This window comes from Crinia signifera, chromosome 2 (genome assembly GCF_055691185.1).
Source record: "Crinia signifera chromosome 2, ASM5569118v1, whole genome shotgun sequence".
Classification (NCBI taxonomy): Eukaryota; Metazoa; Chordata; class Amphibia; order Anura; family Myobatrachidae; genus Crinia; species Crinia signifera.
The window spans coordinates 402,258,483-402,278,095 of NC_139218.1; the positions used below are offsets into that span (position 1 = coordinate 402,258,483).

Below are 19,613 nucleotides of genomic sequence, written 5' to 3' on the forward strand. Positions count from 1 at the left end.
ACTTCTCTCCTCTCTATCTCCCTCTCTATCCCATCTATTGTTCTCATTCTCCCTCTCTATCTCTCACTATCTTCTCCCCCTCTCTATCACCCTATTCTCTCTCCCCTCTTTCTCAACTCTATCTTTCTCCCTTTCCCTGTCCTCTCTCCCTATCTTCCACCCCAATCTCTCTATTCTCCCCCCCCTCTCTCTCTCTCTCTCTCTGTATCCTCTCTCAGCACCTCTCATCTCTCTATCTCTCTGCTAATCCTCTCCCTCAGTCTCCTCGCTATCTCTCCCTATCCTCTCCTTATTCTCTCTACCCTCTATCTACCTCTCTTTACCTATTCTCTCCCCACCTCTCCCCCATATCTCTAATCCCTCTCTCTCTCTTTCCTTATCCTTTAGTCTCTCTCTTAGCTGTCACATCTCATTTTCCTTTCTCTCTCTTCCTATATGCCCTCCTCGCGCTCTCCTCGTATTCTTACCTTTTTCTTCCTACCGGTCTTCATTTCCTCTTACCTCTCTCACACTTTCTATCCTTTCTCTCTACCTGTCTCCCCTTCGCTCTTCCTACTCTCTATATTTCTTGCTGTCTCTCTTTACATATCCTCTTCTCCCTCCTCTCTATTCCCTCTAACTCTCTATCCTTAATCTCACATCCCTTGTCCCCCTCTTTCTTCCTACTGTATATGCCCTCCTCTCTCTCCTCTTCCATTATCTCCCCTCTCTCTATATCATTGCCCCCCTCTCTCTCCCTATCCTCTCTCCCTCTATCTCCTCTTATCCTCTCCCCCTTTCTCTCCCTGTCCTCTGTTCCTCTATCTTTTCCTATCCTCTCCACCTCTATCTCTTCCTATCATCTCCCCCTCTCTGTCCCTATCCTCTCCCCCCTCTCTCATCCTATCCTCTCCCCTCTCTATATTCCTATCCTTTCTCCATCTATCTCTCCCTATCCTCTCTCCCTCTATCTCCTCCTATCCTCGACCCCCTCTCTCCCTATCCTCTCTCCCTCTATCTCCTCCTATCCTCTCCCCCTCTCCATCTTCTTATCATCTCCCCCTCTCTGTCCCTATCCTCCCTTCCTATCCTTTCTCCCTCTCCTTATCCTCTCCCTCTATATCTTCCTATACTCTCCCTCTCTCTCTTCCTATTCTCTCCCCCCTCTCTCTCTCTCTCCCCCTATCCTCTATCCCTCCATCTCTTCCTATCCTCTATCCCTCCATCTCTTCCTATCCTCTCACCCTGCTCTCTCTTCCTATCCTTTCTCTTATCCTCTGTCTCCCCTTCTCTCTCTTCATAACCTCTCTCCCTCCTCTCATCCTTTCTCTCTGACCCTCCCGTCTCTTCTCTTTTTCTTTCCTCTCTCCACTTTTTTCCTTTTTCTGTCCCCCTGTTATTCTCTCTCCCCCTCTCTCCATCAGTCTCTCTCTTACTCCTGCTCTCTTTAATCCTCTCTCTCTTTCAATTATGTCTCTCTCTGCAGTCTCCCACTTCTTTTCTTTTTTTCCCTCTTCCCCACCTCTTTGCCTTTTTATCCTCATTTCTCTCTCTCTTTCTCTCTCTCTCTCTCTCTCTCTCTCTGTCTGTCTCTCTCTCATGTGTGTGTCTATCTATCTATCTATCTATCTATCAATCAGTAAAGCCGCTGAAGTGCTGGGTGCCACTGGGGGAGAGGATGAGACAGTGCTATCTGTTTCACACTGTCTTACAGGAGAGAGCAGAGTTCTGACCCAGGACATCTAATTACACATGTCAATCACCACAGCTGCCAGGAGTTGGCCAGGAGTCCCATTGATGTTGCTGTGAATTAGCCATCTCATTGTGTTCCTCAGTGACAGCTGATAGTTGCAGTACTATCAGACAGCCAGAGGAGGGAGCCCGAGCACTGTACACACAGTACAGAGCAGGAGGCAGTGGTGGGAATGTGAGCTTATCCCCAGCACACACGCTGACTGGTCCCAGTCTCTGACTGCCAGCACAGGAGCAACCTGCTACTACTCTACAGGAGGCACAAGCATGGGAAGAGGCAGGAGAGACACAAAGTGACAGGGAAGTCACCATGAGAGCACACCTGGCTCTGGGGATATAGGAGATGACACAAGGAGCCCTCACATAACCTGGACCAAGGGGAGAAGATGGACAACCTGCGGCTGCCAGGGAACATCACTTACCAGGAGCTTCTGTGCAGACAAAGCCTTCTCCACAGGCTCAGCAGCTCCAGCTGGCACAACCTGACCACCAATGCCACCGGGAACCTGACAGCTGGCCTCCAGGGCTTAAACCTCAGCTGCGAGTCCCTGTGGCCGAGGAAAACCCAGAACCCCACCGGTAAGGAGGAGGGGGGTCATGGGGTACCTGGTGGGACCCGTAGTCCTGGGTCTCTCCTGTGCCCAATAAATATTATAGGCATCCAGTCCTCAAGTACCACCAACAGGTCATGTTTTCAGGATGTACTGTATATCAGTGGAAACAAGAGAATTACAGACCCAACAGCAGGGGAACGCCGCCGGGACGCCGGACCAGACTAAGTCCTTGCAGAAAACTCTGCCATTCTGGACCTTGTAGTGCTTGTGTACATGCGTCTGGGTGTCTGTGACATGTTACTGAGTAGAGATTACAGCCTCACGTAGGGCCCAGGGATGGGGTAATAACCGGAGCGGTCCGCACCATATGGAGGTGCTGTCATCTCTCCCTACCCGCTATTGTTACTATTACACGCTTCCCCTGTGTTAGCTGGCACAGGAAACTCCCAGACAGTGACCGATGGGGAGGTGCACTACAAGTTCCAGAAAAGCGGAGCTTGCTGCAGGGAGTCAGGGGCAGATTTATTAAGCTTGGTGAAGTGATAAAGTGTCTGGTTTTTATCACCGGCCAATCAGCTCCTACCTGTGAAGTTACAGGCTTGGTTTGAAAAAAGACAGGTAGGAGCTGATTGGCCGGTGATAAAAACCAGACACTTTATCACTTCACCGGACCTAATAAATCTACCCTTCAGTCTTGTCCAGCGCCCACTAACTACATACATAATCTAATCTGTGCTATTATTCCCTGTATTCCTCTGTGCTGCTGTAACCCATCATACTCAGCGTCCCCTTGTCCTGTTCTGTGCTACCGACTTCTGTATTCCTCTGTGCTGCTGTAACCCCTCATACTCAGCGTCCCCTTATCCTGTCCTGTGCTTCTGACTCCTGTATTCCTCTGTGCTGCTGTAACCCCTCATACTCAGCGTCCACTTATCCTGCCCTGTGCTACTGACACCTGTATTCCTCTGTGCTGCTGTAACCCCTCATACTCAGCGTCCCCTTGTCCTGTTCTGTGCTACCGACTTCTGTATTCCTCTGTGCTGCTGTAACCCCTCATACTCAGCGTCCCCTTATCCTGTCCTGTGCTTCTGACTCCTGTATTCCTCTGTGCTGCTGTAACCCCTCATACTCAGCGTCCACTTATCCTGCCCTGTGCTACTGACACCTGTATTCCTCTGTGCTGCTGTAACCCCTCATACTCAGCGTCCCCTTATCCTGTCCTGTGCTTCTGACTCCTCTATTCCTCTGTGCTGCTGTAACCCCTCATACTCAGCGTCCCCTTATCCTGTCCTGTGCTACTATCACCTGTATTCCTCTGTGCTGCTGTAACCCCTCATACTCAGCGTCACCTTATCCTGTCCTGTGCTACAGACACCTATATTCCTCTGTGCTGCTGTAACCCCTCATACTCGGCGTCCCCTTATCCTGTCCTGCGCTACTAACACCTGTATTCCTCTGTGCTGCTGTAACCCCTCATACTCGGCGTCCCCTTATCCTGTCCTGCGCTGCTGACACCTGTATTCCTCTGTGCTGCTGTAACACCTCATACTCAGCGTCCCCTTATCCTGTCCTGTGCTACTGACTCCTGTATTCCTCTGTGCTGCTGTAACCCCTCATACTCAGCGTCCCCTTATCCTGCCCTTTGGTACTGACACCTGTATTCCTCTGTGCTGCTGTAACCCCTCATACTCAGCGTCCCCTTATCCTGTCCTGCGTTACTGACTCCTGTATTCCTCTGTGCTGCTGTAACCCCTCATACTCGGTGTCCCCTTATCTTGTCCTCAGCTACTGACACCTGTATTCCTCTGTGCTGCTGTAACACCTCATACTCGGCATCCCCTTATCCTGTCCTGCGCTACTGACACCTGTATTCCTCTGTGCTGCTGTAACCCCTCATACTCAGCGTTCCCTTATCCTGTCCTGTGCTACTGACACCTGTATTCATCTGTGCTGCTGTAACCCCTCATACTCAGCGTCCCCTTATCCTGTCCTGTGCTACTGACTCCTGTATTCCTACGTGCTGCTGTAACCCCTCATACTCGGCGTCCCCTTATTCTGTCCTGCGCTACTGACACCTGTATTCCTCTGTGCTGCTGTAACCCCTCATACTCGGCTTCCCCTTATCCTGTCCTGTGCTACTGACACCTGTATTCCTCTGTGCTGCTGTAACACCTCATACTCAGCGTCCCCCTTATCCTGTCCTGTGCTACTGACTCCTGTATTCCTCTGTGCTGCTGTAACCCCTCATACTCAGCGTCCCCTTATCCTGCCCTGTGCTACTGACACCTATTCCTCTGTGCTGCTGTAACCCCTCATACTCAGTGTCCCCTTATCCTGTCCTGTGCTACTGGCTCCTGTATTCCTCTGTGCTGCTGTAACCCCTCATACTCGGCTTCCCCTTATCCTGTCCTGTGCTACTGACACCTGTATTCCTCTGTGCTGCTGTAACACCTCATACTCAGCATCCCCTTATCCTGTCCTGCGTTACTGATTCCTGTATTCCTCTGTGCTGCTGTAACCCCTCATACTCAGTGTCCCCTTATCCTGTCCTGTGCTCCTGACTCCTGTATTCCTCTGTGCTGCTGTAACCCCTCATACTCGGCATCCCCTTATTCTGTCCTGCGCTACTGACACCTGTATTCCTCTGTGCTGCTGTAACCCCTCATACTCAGCGTCCCCTTATCCTGTCCTGCGCTACTAACACCTGTATTCCTCTGTGCTGCTGTAACCCCTCATACTCAGTGTCCCCTTATCCTGTCCTGTGCTCCTGACTCCTGTATTCCTCTGTGCTGCTGTAACCCCTCATACTCGGCATCCCCTTATTCTGTCCTGCGCTACTGACACCTGTATTCCTCTGTGCTGCTGTAACCCCTCATACTCACACCTGTATTCCTCTCTGCTGCTGAAACCCCTCATACTCAGTGTCCCCTTATCCTGTCCTGTGCTACTGACTCCGGTATTCCTCTGTGCTGCTGTAACCCCTCATACTCAGCGTCCCCTTATCCTGTCCTGTGCTACTGACTCCGGTATTCCTCTGTGCTGCTGTAACCCCTCATACTCAGCTCCCCCTTATCCTGTCCTGTGCTACAGACTCCTGTATTCCTCTGTGCTGCTGTAACCCCTCATACTCGGCGTCCCCTTATCCTGTCCTGCGCTACTAACACCTGTATTCCTCTGTGCTGCTCTAACCCCTCATACTCGGCGTCCCCTTATCCTGTCCTGTGCTACTGACTCCTGTATTCCTCTGTGCTGCTGTAACCCCTCATACTCGGTGTCCCCTTATCCTGTCCTGTGCTATTGACTCCTGTATTCCTCTGTGCTGCTGTAACCCCTCATACTCAGCGTCCCCTTATCCTGCCCTGTGCTACTGACACCTGTATTCCTCTGTGCTGCTGTAACCCCTCATACTCAGCGTCCCCTTATCCTGTCCTGCGCTACTGACACCTGTATTCCTCTGTGCTGCTGTAACCCCTCATACTCGGCGTCCCCTTATCCTGTCCTGCGCTACTTACACCTGTATTCCTCTGTGCTGCTGTAACCCCTCATACTTGGTGTCCCCTTATCCTGTCCTGTGCTACTGACTCCTGTATTCCTCTGTGCTGCTGTAATCCCTCATACTCAGCGCTCCCTTATCATGTCCTGTGCTCCTGAGTCCTGTATTCCTCTGTGCTGCTGTAACCCCTCATACTCGGCGTCCCCTTATCCTGTCCTGCGCTACTGACACCTGTATTCCTCTGTGCTGCTGTAACCCCTCATACTCGGCGTCCCCTTATCCTGTCCTGTGCTACAGACTCCTGTATTCCTCTGTGCTGCTGTAACCTCTCATATTTGGCGTCCCCTTATCCTGTCCTGTGCTACTGACACCTGTATTCCTCTGTGCTGCTGTATCCCCTCATACTCAGCGTCCCCTTATCCTGCCCTGTGCTACTGACACCTGTATTCCTCTGTGCTGCTGTAACACCTCATACTCAGCGTCTTCTTATCCTGTCCTGTGCTAATAACTCCTGTATTCCTCTGTGCTGCTGTAACCCCTCATACTCAGTGTCCCCTTATCCTGTCCTGTGCTACTGACTCCTGTATTCCTCTGTGCTTCTGTAACCCCTCATACTCTGCGTCCCCTTATCCTGTCCTGTGCTAATGGCTCCTGTATTCCTCTGTGCTGCTGTAACCCCTCATACTCAGCGTCCCCTTATCCTGTCCTGTGCTACTGAATCCTGTATTCCTCTGTGCTGCTTTAACCCCTCATACTCAGCTTCCCCGTATCCTGTCCTGTGCTACTGACACCTGGATTCCTCTGTGCTGCTGTAACCTCTCATACTCAGCGTCCCCTTATCCTGTCCTGTGCTACTGACACCTGTATTCCTCTGTGCTGCTGTAACCCCTCATACTCAGCGTCCCCTTAGCCTGTCCTGTGCTACTGACACCTGTATTCCTCTGTGCTGCTGTAACACCTCATACTCAGCGTCTTCTTATCCTGTCCTGTGCTACTGACACCTGTATTCCTCTGTGCTGCTGTAACCTCTCATACTCAGCGTCCCCTTATCCTGTGCTACTGACACCTGTATTCCTCTGTGCTGCTGTAACCCCTCATACTCAGCGTCCCCTTATCCTGTCCTGTGCTAATGACTCCTGTATTCCTCTGTGCTGCTGTAACCCCTCATACTCAGTGTCCCCTTATCCTGTCCTGTGCTACTGACTCCTGTATTCCTCTGTGCTGCTGTAACCCCTCATACTCTGCGTCCCCTTATCCTGTCCTGTGCTAATGGCTCCTGTATTCCTCTGTGCTGCTGTAACCCCTCATACTCAGCGTCCCCTTATCCTGTCCTGTGCTACTGGCTCCTGTATTCCTCTGTGCTGCTGTAACCCCTCATACTCAGTGTCCCCTTATCCTGTCCTGTGCTGCTGACCCCTGTATTCCTCTGTGCTGCTGTAACCCTCATACTCAGTGTCCCCTTATCCTGTCCTGCTGACCCCTATATTCCTCTGTGCTGCTGTAACCCCTCATACTCAGGGTCCCCTTATCCTGTCCTGTGCTACTGACACCTGTATTCCTCTGTGCTGCTGTAATCCCTCATACTCAGCGTCCCCTTGTCCTGTCCTGTGCTACTGACACCTGTATTCCTCTGTGCTGCTGTAGCCCCTTATACTCAGTGTCCCCTTATCCTGTCCTGTGCTACTGACTCCTGTATTCCTCTGTGCTGCTGTAACCCCTCATACTCAGCGTCCCCTTATCCTGTCCTGTGCTAATGACTCCTGTATTCCTCTGTGCTGCTGTAACCCCTCATACTCAGTGTCCCCTTATCCTGTCCTGTGCTACTGACTCCTGTATTCCTCTGTGCTGCTGTAACCCCTCATACTCTGCGTCCCCGTATCCTGTCCTATGCTAATGGCTCCTGTATTCCTCTGTGCTGCTGTAACCCCTCATACTCAACGTCCCCTTATCCTGTCCTGTGCTACTGGCTCCTGTATTCCTCTGTGCTGCTGTAACCCCTCATACTCAGTGTCCCCTTATCCTGTCCTGTGCTGCTGACCCCTGTATTCCTCTGTGCTGCTGTAACCCTCATACTCAGTGTCCCCTTATCCTGTCCTGCTGACCCCTATATTCCTCTGTGCTGCTGTAACCCCTCATACTCAGGGTCCCCTTATCCTGTCCTGTGCTACTGACACCTGTATTCCTCTGTGCTGCTGTAATCCCTCATACTCAGCGTCCCCTTGTCCTGTCCTGTGCTACTGACACCTGTATTCCTCTGTGCTGCTGTAGCCCCTTATACTCAGTGTCCCCTTATCCTGTCCTGTGCTACTGACTCCTGTATTCCTCTGTGCTGCTGTAACCCCTCATACTCGACGTCCCCTTATCCTGTCCTGTGCTACTGACTCCTGTATTCCTCTGTGCTGCTAAAGGGCGGGATGTATTAAAATACATCGCCGCCCATCGCGGCCCCCCCGCCGCGATGCCGCCGCATATGTACTAACATATGCGGCTGGCATCGCGATGCGGTGACGGAGGCCCCCCGCGATACCTGGAATGTGGTGTGCGGGGGGTCTCCGTCACCTCTCTGCCCCCTTCTGCATCCCTCACGCCGGGGACAGCTATGCAAGCTGTCCCCGGCGCCTCTTCCTCCCCCCTGCAGCCGGAAGGACGTCCGGCTGCGTCACTAGGGGGAGGAAGGTGTTACCTTCCGGGTCCAGGAGGACCTGGATCTGGTAAGAGAGGGAGGGGGAGAGGGGGGTCAGCGGGTTTTTCGGCGGAGGCGTCGGGCGGCGAAAAGAAGCCCATAGGCTTCTATAGGGTATCGCCACCCAAAGGTGGCGATACCCTACACTGCGGTGACGGTGCGGTCGGGTAATAGTACATAGGAAAATGCGGTAAAACGGGGGTTTTACCGCATTTTCCCTTTAGTACATCTCTCCCTTAACCCCTTGAGTGGTGGGTTTTGCTGGGGCAGGACAAACCTACCAGGGTTTGTCCTGCCCCAGCAAAACCCATCACAGATCGTAGGAAGCCGCCTCGTTAGTACGCCGGAGCTCCCCTGCCCACACAGGCGGCAGGCTCGGGGATGTTTTGCGGCGGCTCGGGAGGACTCGGGGGCCTGAACTCTCCCGAGTCCCCCTGAGCCACCCCGAAAATCCCAGAGCCTGCAGCCTACGTCACTACAGTATGGTGATTGGCGGCGGGGGAGGTCGTACGCCGGGTACACCGGAGCGGAGGGACCGACATGAGGGGTGGGGGAGTGATGGAGGGGGGAACCGACCCCTAAAGGTAGTGCGCCAGTGGTGCTCCGATTGAGGCACCATTGGTGCGCACCTACTACATAGTGGTATACCCGGAAATTTTCCGAGACAGCCCGCTACGGCAGCGCAGCTGAGCCTAGAAAATTTCACCGCATACCACTCAAGTGGTTAAAGTCTTTACGTGGTTCGGTGATAGGATGCCTCCTTTACGTGATACTCTGATAGATGTCGCCATTACGTGATACTCTGATAGATGTCGCCATTACGTGGTACTCTGATAGGATGCCGCCATTACGTGGTACTCTGATAGGATGCCGCCATTACATGGTACTCTGATAGGATGTCGCCATTATGTGGTACTCTGATAGGATGCCGCCATTACGTGGTACTCTGATAGGATTCCGCCATTACGTGGTACTCTGATAGGATGCCACCATTACTTGGTACTCTGATAGGATGCTGCCGTTACGTGGTACTCTGATAGGATGCTGCCTTTACGTGATGCTCTGATAGGATGCCGCCTTTACGTGATGCTCTGATAGGATGCCGCCATTATGTGGTAATCTGATAGGATGCTGCTGTTATGTGGTAATCTGATAGGATGCCGCCGTTATGTGGTACTCTGATAGGATGCCGCCATTACGTGGTACTCTGATAGGATGCCACTATTACGTGGTACTCTGATAGGATGCCGCCATTACGTGGTACTCTGATAGTATGCTGCCTTTATGTGGTACTCTGATAGGATGCCGCCATTACGTGGTAATCTGATAGGATGCTGCCGTTATGTGGTAATCTGATAGGATGCCGCCGTTATGTGGTAATCTGATAGGATGCCGCCGTTATGTGGTAATCTGATAGGATGCCGCCATTACGTGGTACTCTGATAGGATGCTGCCTTTACGTGATACTCTGATAGGATGCCGCCATTATGTGGTAATCTTATAGGATGCTGCCGTTATGTGGTACTCTGATAGGATGCTGCCGTTACGTGGTACTTTGATAGGATGCTGCCGCCATTACGTGGTACTCTGATAGTATGCTGCCGTTATGTGGTACTCTGATAGGATGCCACCATTACGTGGTACTTTGATAGGATGCCGCCTTTTGTTGGTACTTTAATAGGATGCTGCCTTTATGTGGTACTTTGATAGGATGCTGCCTTCATGTGGTACTCTGATACGATGCCGCCTTTACGTGGTACTCTGATAGGATGCCACCACTACGTGGTACTCTGATAGGATGCTGCCGTTATGTGGTACTCTGATAGGATGCCACCATTACGTTGAACTCTGATAGGATGCCGCCATTACGTGGTACTCTAATAGGAAGCCACCATTACATGGTACTCTGATAGGATGCTGCTGTTACGTGGTACTCTGATGGTACGGGGCTGGCTAGGAGGGATAATGGTACGGGGGCTAGCGGGGGCAGGAATAGTTTGGGGGCTGGCGGAGGGGGAATAATGGTACGGGGGCTGGCAGAGGGATAATGGTCCGGGTGCTGGTGGAGGAGGGATAATGGTACAGGGGCTGGTGGAGGGGGTATAATGGCATGGGGGCTGGTGGAGGAGGGATAATGGTATGGGGGCTGGTGGAGGAGGGATAATGGTACAGGGGCTGGTGGAGGAGGGATAATGGTACAGGGGCTGGTGGAGGAGGGATAATGGCATGGGGGCTGGTGGAGGAGGGATAATGGTACTGGGGACTGGTGGAGGAGGGATAATGGCACGGGGGCTGGTGGAGGAGGGATAATGGTACTGGGGACTGGTGGAGGAGGGATAATGGTACAGGGGCTGGTGGAGGAGGGATAATGGCACGGGGGCTGGTGGAGGAGGGATAATGGTACAGGGGCTGGTGGAGGAGGGATAATGGTTCAGGGGCTGGTGGAGGAGGGATAATGGTACAGGGGCTGGTGGAGGAGGGATAATGGTACAGGGGCTGGTGGAGGAGGGATAATGGTACAGGGGCTGGTGGAGGAGGGATAATGGTACAGGGGCTGGTGGAGGAGGGATAATGGTACAGGGGCTGGTGGAGGAGGGATAATGGTACAGGGGGTGGTGGTGGAGGAGGGATAATGGTATGGGGCTGGTGGAGGAGGGATAATGGTACTGGGCTGGTGGAGGAGGGATAATGGTACATGGGCTGGTGGAGGAGGGATAATGGTACAGGGGCTGGCGGAGGAGGGATAATGGTACAGGGGCTGGCGGAGGAGGGATAATGGTACAGGGGCTGGTGGAGGAGAGATAATAGTACAGGGGCTGGTGGTGGAGGAGGGATAATGGTACAGGGGGTGGTGGTGGAGGAGGGATAATGGTATGGGGCTGGTGGAGGAGGGATAATGGTACTGGGCTGGTGGAGGAGGGATAATGGTACATGGGCTGGTGGAGGAGGGATAATGGTACAGGGGCTGGCGGAGGAGGGATAATGGTACAGGGGCTGGCGGAGGAGGGATAATGGTACAGGGGCTGGTGGAGGAGAGATAATAGTACAGGGGCTGGTGGTGGAGGAGGGATAATGGTACAGGGGCTGGTGGTGGAGGGATAATGGTACAGGGGCTGGTGGTGGAGGGATAATGGTACAGGGGCTGGGTGAGGAGGTATAATGGTACAGGGGCTGGTGGAGGAGGGATAATGGTACAGGGGCTGGTGGAGGAGGGATAATGGTACAGGGGCTGGTGGAGGAGGGATAATGGTACAGGGGCTGGTGGAGGAGGGATAATGGTACAGGGGCTGGTGGAGGAGGGATAATGGTACAGGGGCTGGTGGAGGAGGGATAATGGTACAGGGGCTGGTGGTGGAGGAGGGATAATGGTACAGGGGCTGGTGGAGGAGGGATAATGATACAGGGGCTGGTGGTGGAGGGATAATGGTACAGGGGCTGGGTGAGGAGGGATAATGGTACAGGGGCTGGTGGAGGAGGGATAATGGTACAGGGGCTGGTGGAGGAGGGATAATGGTACAGGGGCTGGTGGTGGAGGGATAATGGTACAGGGGCTGGGTGAGGAGGGATAATGGTACAGGGGCTGGTGGAGGAGGGATAATGGTACAGGGACTGGTGGTGAAGGGATAATGGTACAGGGGCTGGGTGAGGAGGGATAATGGTACAGGGGCTGGTGGAGGGATAATGGTACAGGGGCTGGTGGTGGAGGGATAATGGTACAGGGGCTGGGTGAGGAGGGATAATGGTACAGGGGCTGGTGGAGGAGGGATAATGGTACAGGGGCTGGTGGAGGAGGGATAATGGTACAGGGGCTGGTGGAGGGATAATGGTACAGGGGCTGGTGGTGGAGGGATAATGGTACAGGGGCTGGGTGAGGAGGGATAATGGTACAGGGGCTGGTGGAGGAGGGATAATGGTACAGGGGCTGGTGGAGGAGGGATAATGGTACAGGGGCTGGTGGTGGAGGGATAATGGTACAGGGGCTGGGTGAGGAGGGATAATGGTACAGGGGCTGGTGGAGGAGGGATAATGGTACAGGGGCTGGTGGTGGAGGGATAATGGTACAGGGGCTGGGTGAGGAGGGATAATGGTACAGGGGCTGGTGGAGGGATAATGGTACAGGGGCTGGTGGTGGAGGGATAATGGTACAGGGGCTGGGTGAGGAGGGATAATGGTACAGGGGCTGGTGGAGGAGGGATAATGGTACAGGGGCTGGGTGAGGAGGGATAATGGTACAGGGGCTGGGTGAGGAGGGATAATGGTACAGGGGCTGGTGGAGGGATAATGGTACAGGGGCTGGGTGAGGAGGGATAATGGTACAGGGGCTGGTGGAGGAGGGATAATGGTACAGGGGCTGGTGGAGGAGGGATAATGGTACAGGGGCTGGTGGAGGGATAATGGTACAGGGGCTGGTGGTGGAGGGATAATGGTACAGGGGCTGGGTGAGGAGGGATAATGGTACGGGGGCTGGCGGAGGGGGAATAATGGTACGGGGGCTGGCAGAGGGATAATGGTCCGGGTGCTGGTGGAGGGGGTATAATGGCATGGGGGCTGGTGGAGGGATAATGGTACAGGGACTGGTGAGATCCGGGTACAGATCAGTGAGATACAGCCTGGTTCTGTAAAAAAAAAAAGCATAACCAGCTACGGGCTCATTGAACCGATCCTGGTTCCCCAAATACAGAGAAAAAATCGTCAGAATCCCCCCGTATTTAAGAAACTAGCAACAGGCTATTGGACCAGTCTTGTTTCATAAATATAGGGGACAAAAAGGCTTGGGGTTCAGATAAACCTCCGCCCTGATAGAGTGAAATGTAATTAATGTGATCACTGTGGATGTGTATGGAACTGTGCAAATACATCCAAACCGCATTATAACGGACTCGCTTTCTAATGATTAGTATACTTGGCACAAATTATCGCAGACTCAGAATAGCCCAGGACATACTCGGCGGTGCGATGGAAAAAGATGTATCCGGCCTGGAGCTGATGCCACACACCCTCCCCTAACACACTCAGGCACGCTTACCGTTTCCTTAGATGACCCCAGCGTTATTCCCGGACGCTCCCGGCGTTATCCCCGAGCACCCCTGGCATTATCCCCGGACACTCACGGCATTATCCCTGGATGCTCCCAGCATTATCCTCAGACACTCCCATCTGTCACATGCCACCACAGTAGTACACTGCGGGCATGCTACTCACCTGTCCTTGTCCGCCGTCGGCTAGCATGTGTCCACCGGGGTCTGCGGGCCTGTGAGCGGCGGCAGAGGGAAGGTGGTCGTGAGTCTGACTTTGCTTGGTGGCGCTGTGACGCCGGTGCTGCCATCTCGACTTAGGGCAAGTGATTATTGGGCCAAGTCAGGGTCTTTCCTGAATGTTTGAATAGAATAGAATTCCTTTATTCGTCTCACAATGGAGAAATTTCAGTGTTACAGCAAGGTTCAAGTACAGATAAGAGTAGTAGCATAATAATAAGAACACACATAATAAGATAAGATCCAAACAATATAACTCAAGAATCTAGGACCATGCAGGTCTTCTTCAGACCATGACAGTTGTACATTCTAATTGCAGCCGGAAGGAACGATCTGCGATATCTCTCCGTTGAGCATCGAGGGTGAAGCAACCTATCACTGAAAGTGCTACACAGATCTGTCAAAACGTTTTTGAGCGGGTGTGAAGCATTATCCAATAATGATGTCACCTTGCTGATCATTCTCCTCTCACCCACAACCTCTACAGAATCCAAAGGCATTCCTAGGACAGCACTGGCCTTCCTTACCAGTCTGTTTAGTCTCTTATTGTCGGCTGTTGAAACACTGCTGCCCCAGCAGACCACTCCATAGAATATGGCTGATGCCACTACACAGTTGAAGAAGGTCTTCAGGAGCGCTCCCTGCACTCCACAGTACCTCAGTCTCCTCAGCAGATAGTCTACTCTGCCCCTTCCTATACAGAGCAGCAGAATTATCAGACCAGTCCAGTTTATTGTTAAGGTGAAAACCCAGATACTTGTAAGTTCTTACGATCTCAATATCCATTCCCTGAATGCTCACAGGAGTTGGGGGGGTATGCTGACGTTTCCTGAAATCAACTACCAGCTCCCCAGTTTTCCTCGTATTGAGTTGAAGATGGTTCCCCACACACCAGGTAGCAAAGTTCTGCACAAGTTCTCTGTACTCCCTATCGTCCCCATCTACGATAAGGCCCACAATAGCAGAGTCATCAGAGCACTCCTGTAGATGACAGGTTGATGAATTGTATGTGAAATCTGCAGTATAGAGAGTAAAGAGAAATGGTGCCATAACCGTTCCCTGCGGCGCCCCTGTACTACAGATAATAGTATCGCACTGGCACTCCTTGGTCCTCACATACTGTGGACGGTTTGTAAGGTAATCCAGGATCCAGGTGATTAGATGATGATCCACCCCCGAGTCAACCAGTTTCTCCCCCAGGAGCATGGGCTGAATGGTATTAAAAGCACTGGAGAAGTCAAAGAACATTATTCTCACGGTGGCCCCAGCTCCCTCCAGATGAGGTAGGGCCCTCTGCATCAGATGTATGACAGCATCATCCACACCAATTCCAGGCTGATAAGCAAACTGCAATGGGTCCATAGAAGTTCTCACTAGAGGTCGAAGATAGCCAAGGACCAGCCTCTCCAGGGACTTCATCAGCTGAGATGTCAACGCCACCGGCCTGTAGTCATTGAAGTCCTTAGGACGTGATGACTTTGGCACAGGTACCACACACAAGTTTTTCCACAGCATCGGAACCCTCCCTTGCTCCAAGCTTAGATTGAAGATGGCCGCTACTATCCCACACAGCTGACCAGCACAGGACTTAAGGACACGTGAACTGATACCATCTGGGCCCTCAGCCTTCCTTACATTACACCTACTTAATTCTCCCCTCACCTGATTTGTTGTCAAGGACAGGGTGGAGGTGGAACTATGCCCAGGCTTTGGTGATAGAGGGCCCCGCTGTTGGTGGTGACAGTTTACCGGGGGTGAGGTGACAGTCTGATCAAATCTGTTGAAGAAAACATTCAAATTATTCACCCACTCAAAATCCTCCTTAGGCTGGGATACCGCATCTTTGAACCCGGAAATAGTTTTTAGATATCTCCAGACTCCCCTAACATTCTTACGCTGGAGCTGTTCCTCCATCCTCCTTCTATAGCTCAATTTACCCTCCCTAATCTTCACCCTCAATTTCCTCTGCACAGACCTTAACTCCTCCTTGTTGCCTGACTTAAAAGCCCTCTTTTTATCTTTGAGAAGAGCCTTTATACCAGAATTAATCCAGGGTTTATTGTTTGAGAAGCACCGTACTGTTTTTACAGGCACAGTGTTCTCCACACAAAAGTTGATATAGTCCGTAACACAATCCGTTAGACCATCGATGTCCTCCCCATGGGAGTCTATGAACACATCCCACACAGTAGAATCAAAACAGTCCTTCAGGGCCTCCTCTGACTCCTCAGACCATCTTTTCACAGTACGAGTTGACACTGGCAGCCTGTTTACAATAGGCACATTTACCAGTTGGATGTGTACCAAGTTGTGGTCCGATCTTCCCAGGGGAGGAAGAGATGATGAACTATATGCCTCCTTAATGTTGGCATATAGTAAGTCCAGTATTTTATTGTCCCTGGTGTTACAAGTGACGTACTGAATAAATGTTGGCAAAGTGGTGGCCAGAGAGGCATGATTAAAGTCTCCCGAGATCAGAAGAAGGGCATTGGGGTGCTGAGACTGCATCTTGCTTACAGAAGTATTAATCACATCACATGCCTCATCAGCATTAGCAGAGGGGGGGATGTACACAGCTACTGTAATAACATGCGAGAATTCCCACGGCAGATAGAACGGCCTCATGCCAACGGCTAATAGCTCAATATCCTTACTGCAGATCTGATCCTTAATAGTGATGTGCCCAGGGTTACACCATCTATTATTCACAAACACAGGTAGCCCTCCTCCCTTCCTCTTACCACTCTCTTTTGACCTATCCGCCCTCAGCAAGTAAAAGCCATCCAAAGAAGCATTCGTGTCTGGTATTATCTCAGTTAGCCACGTTTCTGTAAATAACATGATACTGCATTCCCGATACACCTGCTGGTGCCAGGTCAGCGCTGTTAGCTCCTCCATTTTATTGGGGAGAGATCGAAGGTTCCCCATAATGACGGTTGGAAGGACAGGTCTATATCTCCTTCTTCTATCCCTCCGCTTCACCCCTGCACGGCATCCCATTCTCCTCCTCAATTCGCAGGGAACTACTGGTCTATCTGCAGTTAGCGTCTCCACCCTCCGGAGAGCCAGCAGTTGATCTCTGGTGTACGCAATACAGTTCTGGTTCCCTCCCACACCTCCCACCACAAACATTACAACAACAAATAAAATAAAATAAGTAAATTAAAATAAATGTGGACTGGAATAGATAGAAAAATAGAAATAGACAGAAAAACTACACAGAGTAAATAGAATAAGATATGCTGTAACAGGCAGCCACTCTCGCAGCGCCAGCTGGGACCACTGTAGTGGTGAGATCAGTGCTTCAGCAAAGCACAGAGGGATACCAAGAAGGCCACCACCTCATATACAGGCATTAACTGGCTGGGGAAACAGTACCAAGCAAAACATAAAAAACAGTCTGAGCCTCACCAATGGCTCATCTTATCTACCAGCAGGTCTGCAGGAAACCTAAGTTAGTACCTGCAGCTCAGGAGTGACTGGGGACAGCGTGATGGCTGCAGCTGAGTCCTGGAGCTCCAGGCCGGGCAGAGACAAAATCAAGGTCCCGACTCCGTTCAGTGATAGGCCGTGATCTTTCTGAGGCCTATGCTAGCTCCCAACTCCTCCGTGCGTCCCCGCAGCACCTTGTTTGTATAGAGGAGGACCCCCTATACAGGCACTGTTGTTGTGGCAGGTCCGGCGTGTCCTGAGGCCGAGCAGCTTCCACGGGTGAGTGCTGGAGCTCCAGACTAGGCCTATGCCAAATCGAGGCCCCGGCTTCCGGACTGAAGTAGGCCGCAAACTTGACTGGAGCCTCTGCTAGCTCCCAGCTCGTCCGTGCATCCCTGCAGCACCTTGACTACGCAGAGGAGAACCCCCGATACAGGCCGCTCTGGAGTGCACGGAGGCCGTGCTACATCCACAGGTGTGAGCTGGAGCTCCAGGCCGGGCCTATGCCAAATCGAGGCCCCGGCTTCCGTACCAAGGTAGGCCGCAACCTTGCTGGTGCGGGGACAAGCTCCCTGTTTCTCAGATTTTCCTCGCAGCTCCTTTGCAGGCTTCAGTTGCAGTTGTAGCTATAGAGTGCTGTAATCCCCAAGTAGTCAATGATATTGCAGGCCCCCCAATTCCATGTATAATGCTAGGTAGGAATTCACCTCAGAACGGAGCCCAGCTGAGGCACATCCACCACCTTCAGTGGTTAGTCCAAATAGGAGAGGAGAACCGGTGCCTGTATCGGGGGTTTGCCCTGTCCGCCAATGGCAGTCATCTACTAGGTATAAAGGGGATCTGCCTAGGCTGATCTGGGTCAGTGCAAAAAGACTTCTGAGCCGGTTGCATCGTTTGGGAAGATTCCTGACTCTCCTAGTGCCTGTTGCTGCTCCCAGCCTAACCTGTCAGTTCTCTTCTGCTGGCCTGATCCCATTGCATTATTCACAGCCTGTCCCAGTCCATGTCCTCGGGTCCAGTCCAACTGGCCTCCTGTGGTTTTGACAGTGCTCTTCTGCTCCGGTTCCTGATCCACCTCCAGTCAAGTTCCAAAGTCTTTCTGCAAGGGATAGTCAGCCACCTGGAACAATTAGCGGCGTCCCAGTAGTAAGTGGTTCAATATCTTCAAACTCTAATACCTCTGTTGCACCTGCTCCTCCATTGGTATCTTAAATTGCTTCTTCATCAGCCTCCGTATCTGCTCCAGCCAGTTCCAGGTCACCTACACTTACCCACGCCAAATAAATACGACGGGTCTCCTAAGGATTGTTGTGGGTTCCTTAACCAGTGCAATGTGAACTTCACTTTGCAGAAGTCCAACTTTCTGACACCAAAGTCTCACTCCTCACTGGTCCAGCCCTGGAATGGGTCTCTCCATTATGGGAATGATCTGACCCATTGCTGCTTACATTACCACCTTTCGACGGATCTTCGACGAGCCGGGGAGAGTTTCTTCTGCGGCTACGGAAATCCTGAAAATCCGTCAAGGTGGACGACCAGTGGGCTAATATATTGTACAATTTAAGACTTTATCTTACAAATTAAGTTGGAATGAAGAGGCTTTGGTGTCTGCCTTCTGGAATGGTATCACCTGTAAGATTAGCTCACTACACGTGACATGCCTTCCACTTTAGATGAGCTGATATCCCTATGGAATAAAGCGGATCTACGGTTTCAGGGTGTCCGTTGGAGAGAAGTAGAGCAGATCTTCTCAGATTCCGGCCTCCTCCCAGTCCTACTTCTGCGCTTAGACCTAGTCCTTCCTTGATTCTACCACCAGAAGAATCAGTGGAGGTCAGTTATTTCTGCCTCTCTCAGGAGGAGAAGACTCCGTGAAGGAAGGAGAATGTATGTATGTACTGCGGATACTCCTCTCACTTAGTATCTGCATGTTCCCATCGTCCGGAAAACGACCTCTATTAATCTCCAAGGGAGCGGTTAGATTAGGAGTTCTGTTCTAATCTCCCACTCCAGTCGAATCCTTCATCTTTTTCACCCTCATCATATCCCAGAAGAAGACTAGGGTTAAGGCATTATTAGACTCCGGAGCAGCCAGCAACTTCCTCTCTTCCAAAATTGTTACTCAGCTCTCCCTGCCTGTGCAACCATTGGACCAACCCCTCTTCCTGACAGTAGTAGATGGCAGTCGCATTCCCAATGGACAGACCTTGCAAAGTCCACTGGGGCTTCTAGTAGGGGCTCTTCATAGGGGTAAATGTACTAAGACGTGTATTCTACTTCACATGTGATGTTGCTGTGGGCAACCAATCAGAATCTACTTCTTAGTTATTTAGCACCCTCTAGAAGATAGTAGACAGGGTCTGATTGGTTGCCCATAGCAACATCACATGCATTATCCCCGGACACTCCCAGCATTATCCCCGGACACTCCCAGCATTATCCCCGGACACTCCCAGCATTATCCC

General features: G+C 51.8%; 1 protein-coding gene across 2 annotated transcripts in view; it reads left to right on the top strand.

Moving 5' to 3' along the window:
* The first annotated feature begins 1,131 nt into the window (after positions 1–1,131).
* Positions 1,132–19,613, top strand: part of CCKBR (cholecystokinin B receptor) — a 105,352-nt gene continuing 86,870 nt past the window's right edge. Inside the window, exon 1 of one of the 2 annotated variants that reach the window (XM_083170615.1) lies at positions 1,132–2,310. In XM_083170615.1, the coding sequence (XP_083026741.1) occupies positions 2,118–2,310 (193 nt within the window). In that variant the 5' untranslated portion in view covers positions 1,132–2,117. The remainder of the gene's footprint in view (positions 2,311–19,613) is intronic. The other variant, XM_083170614.1, reaches the window with a different exon arrangement.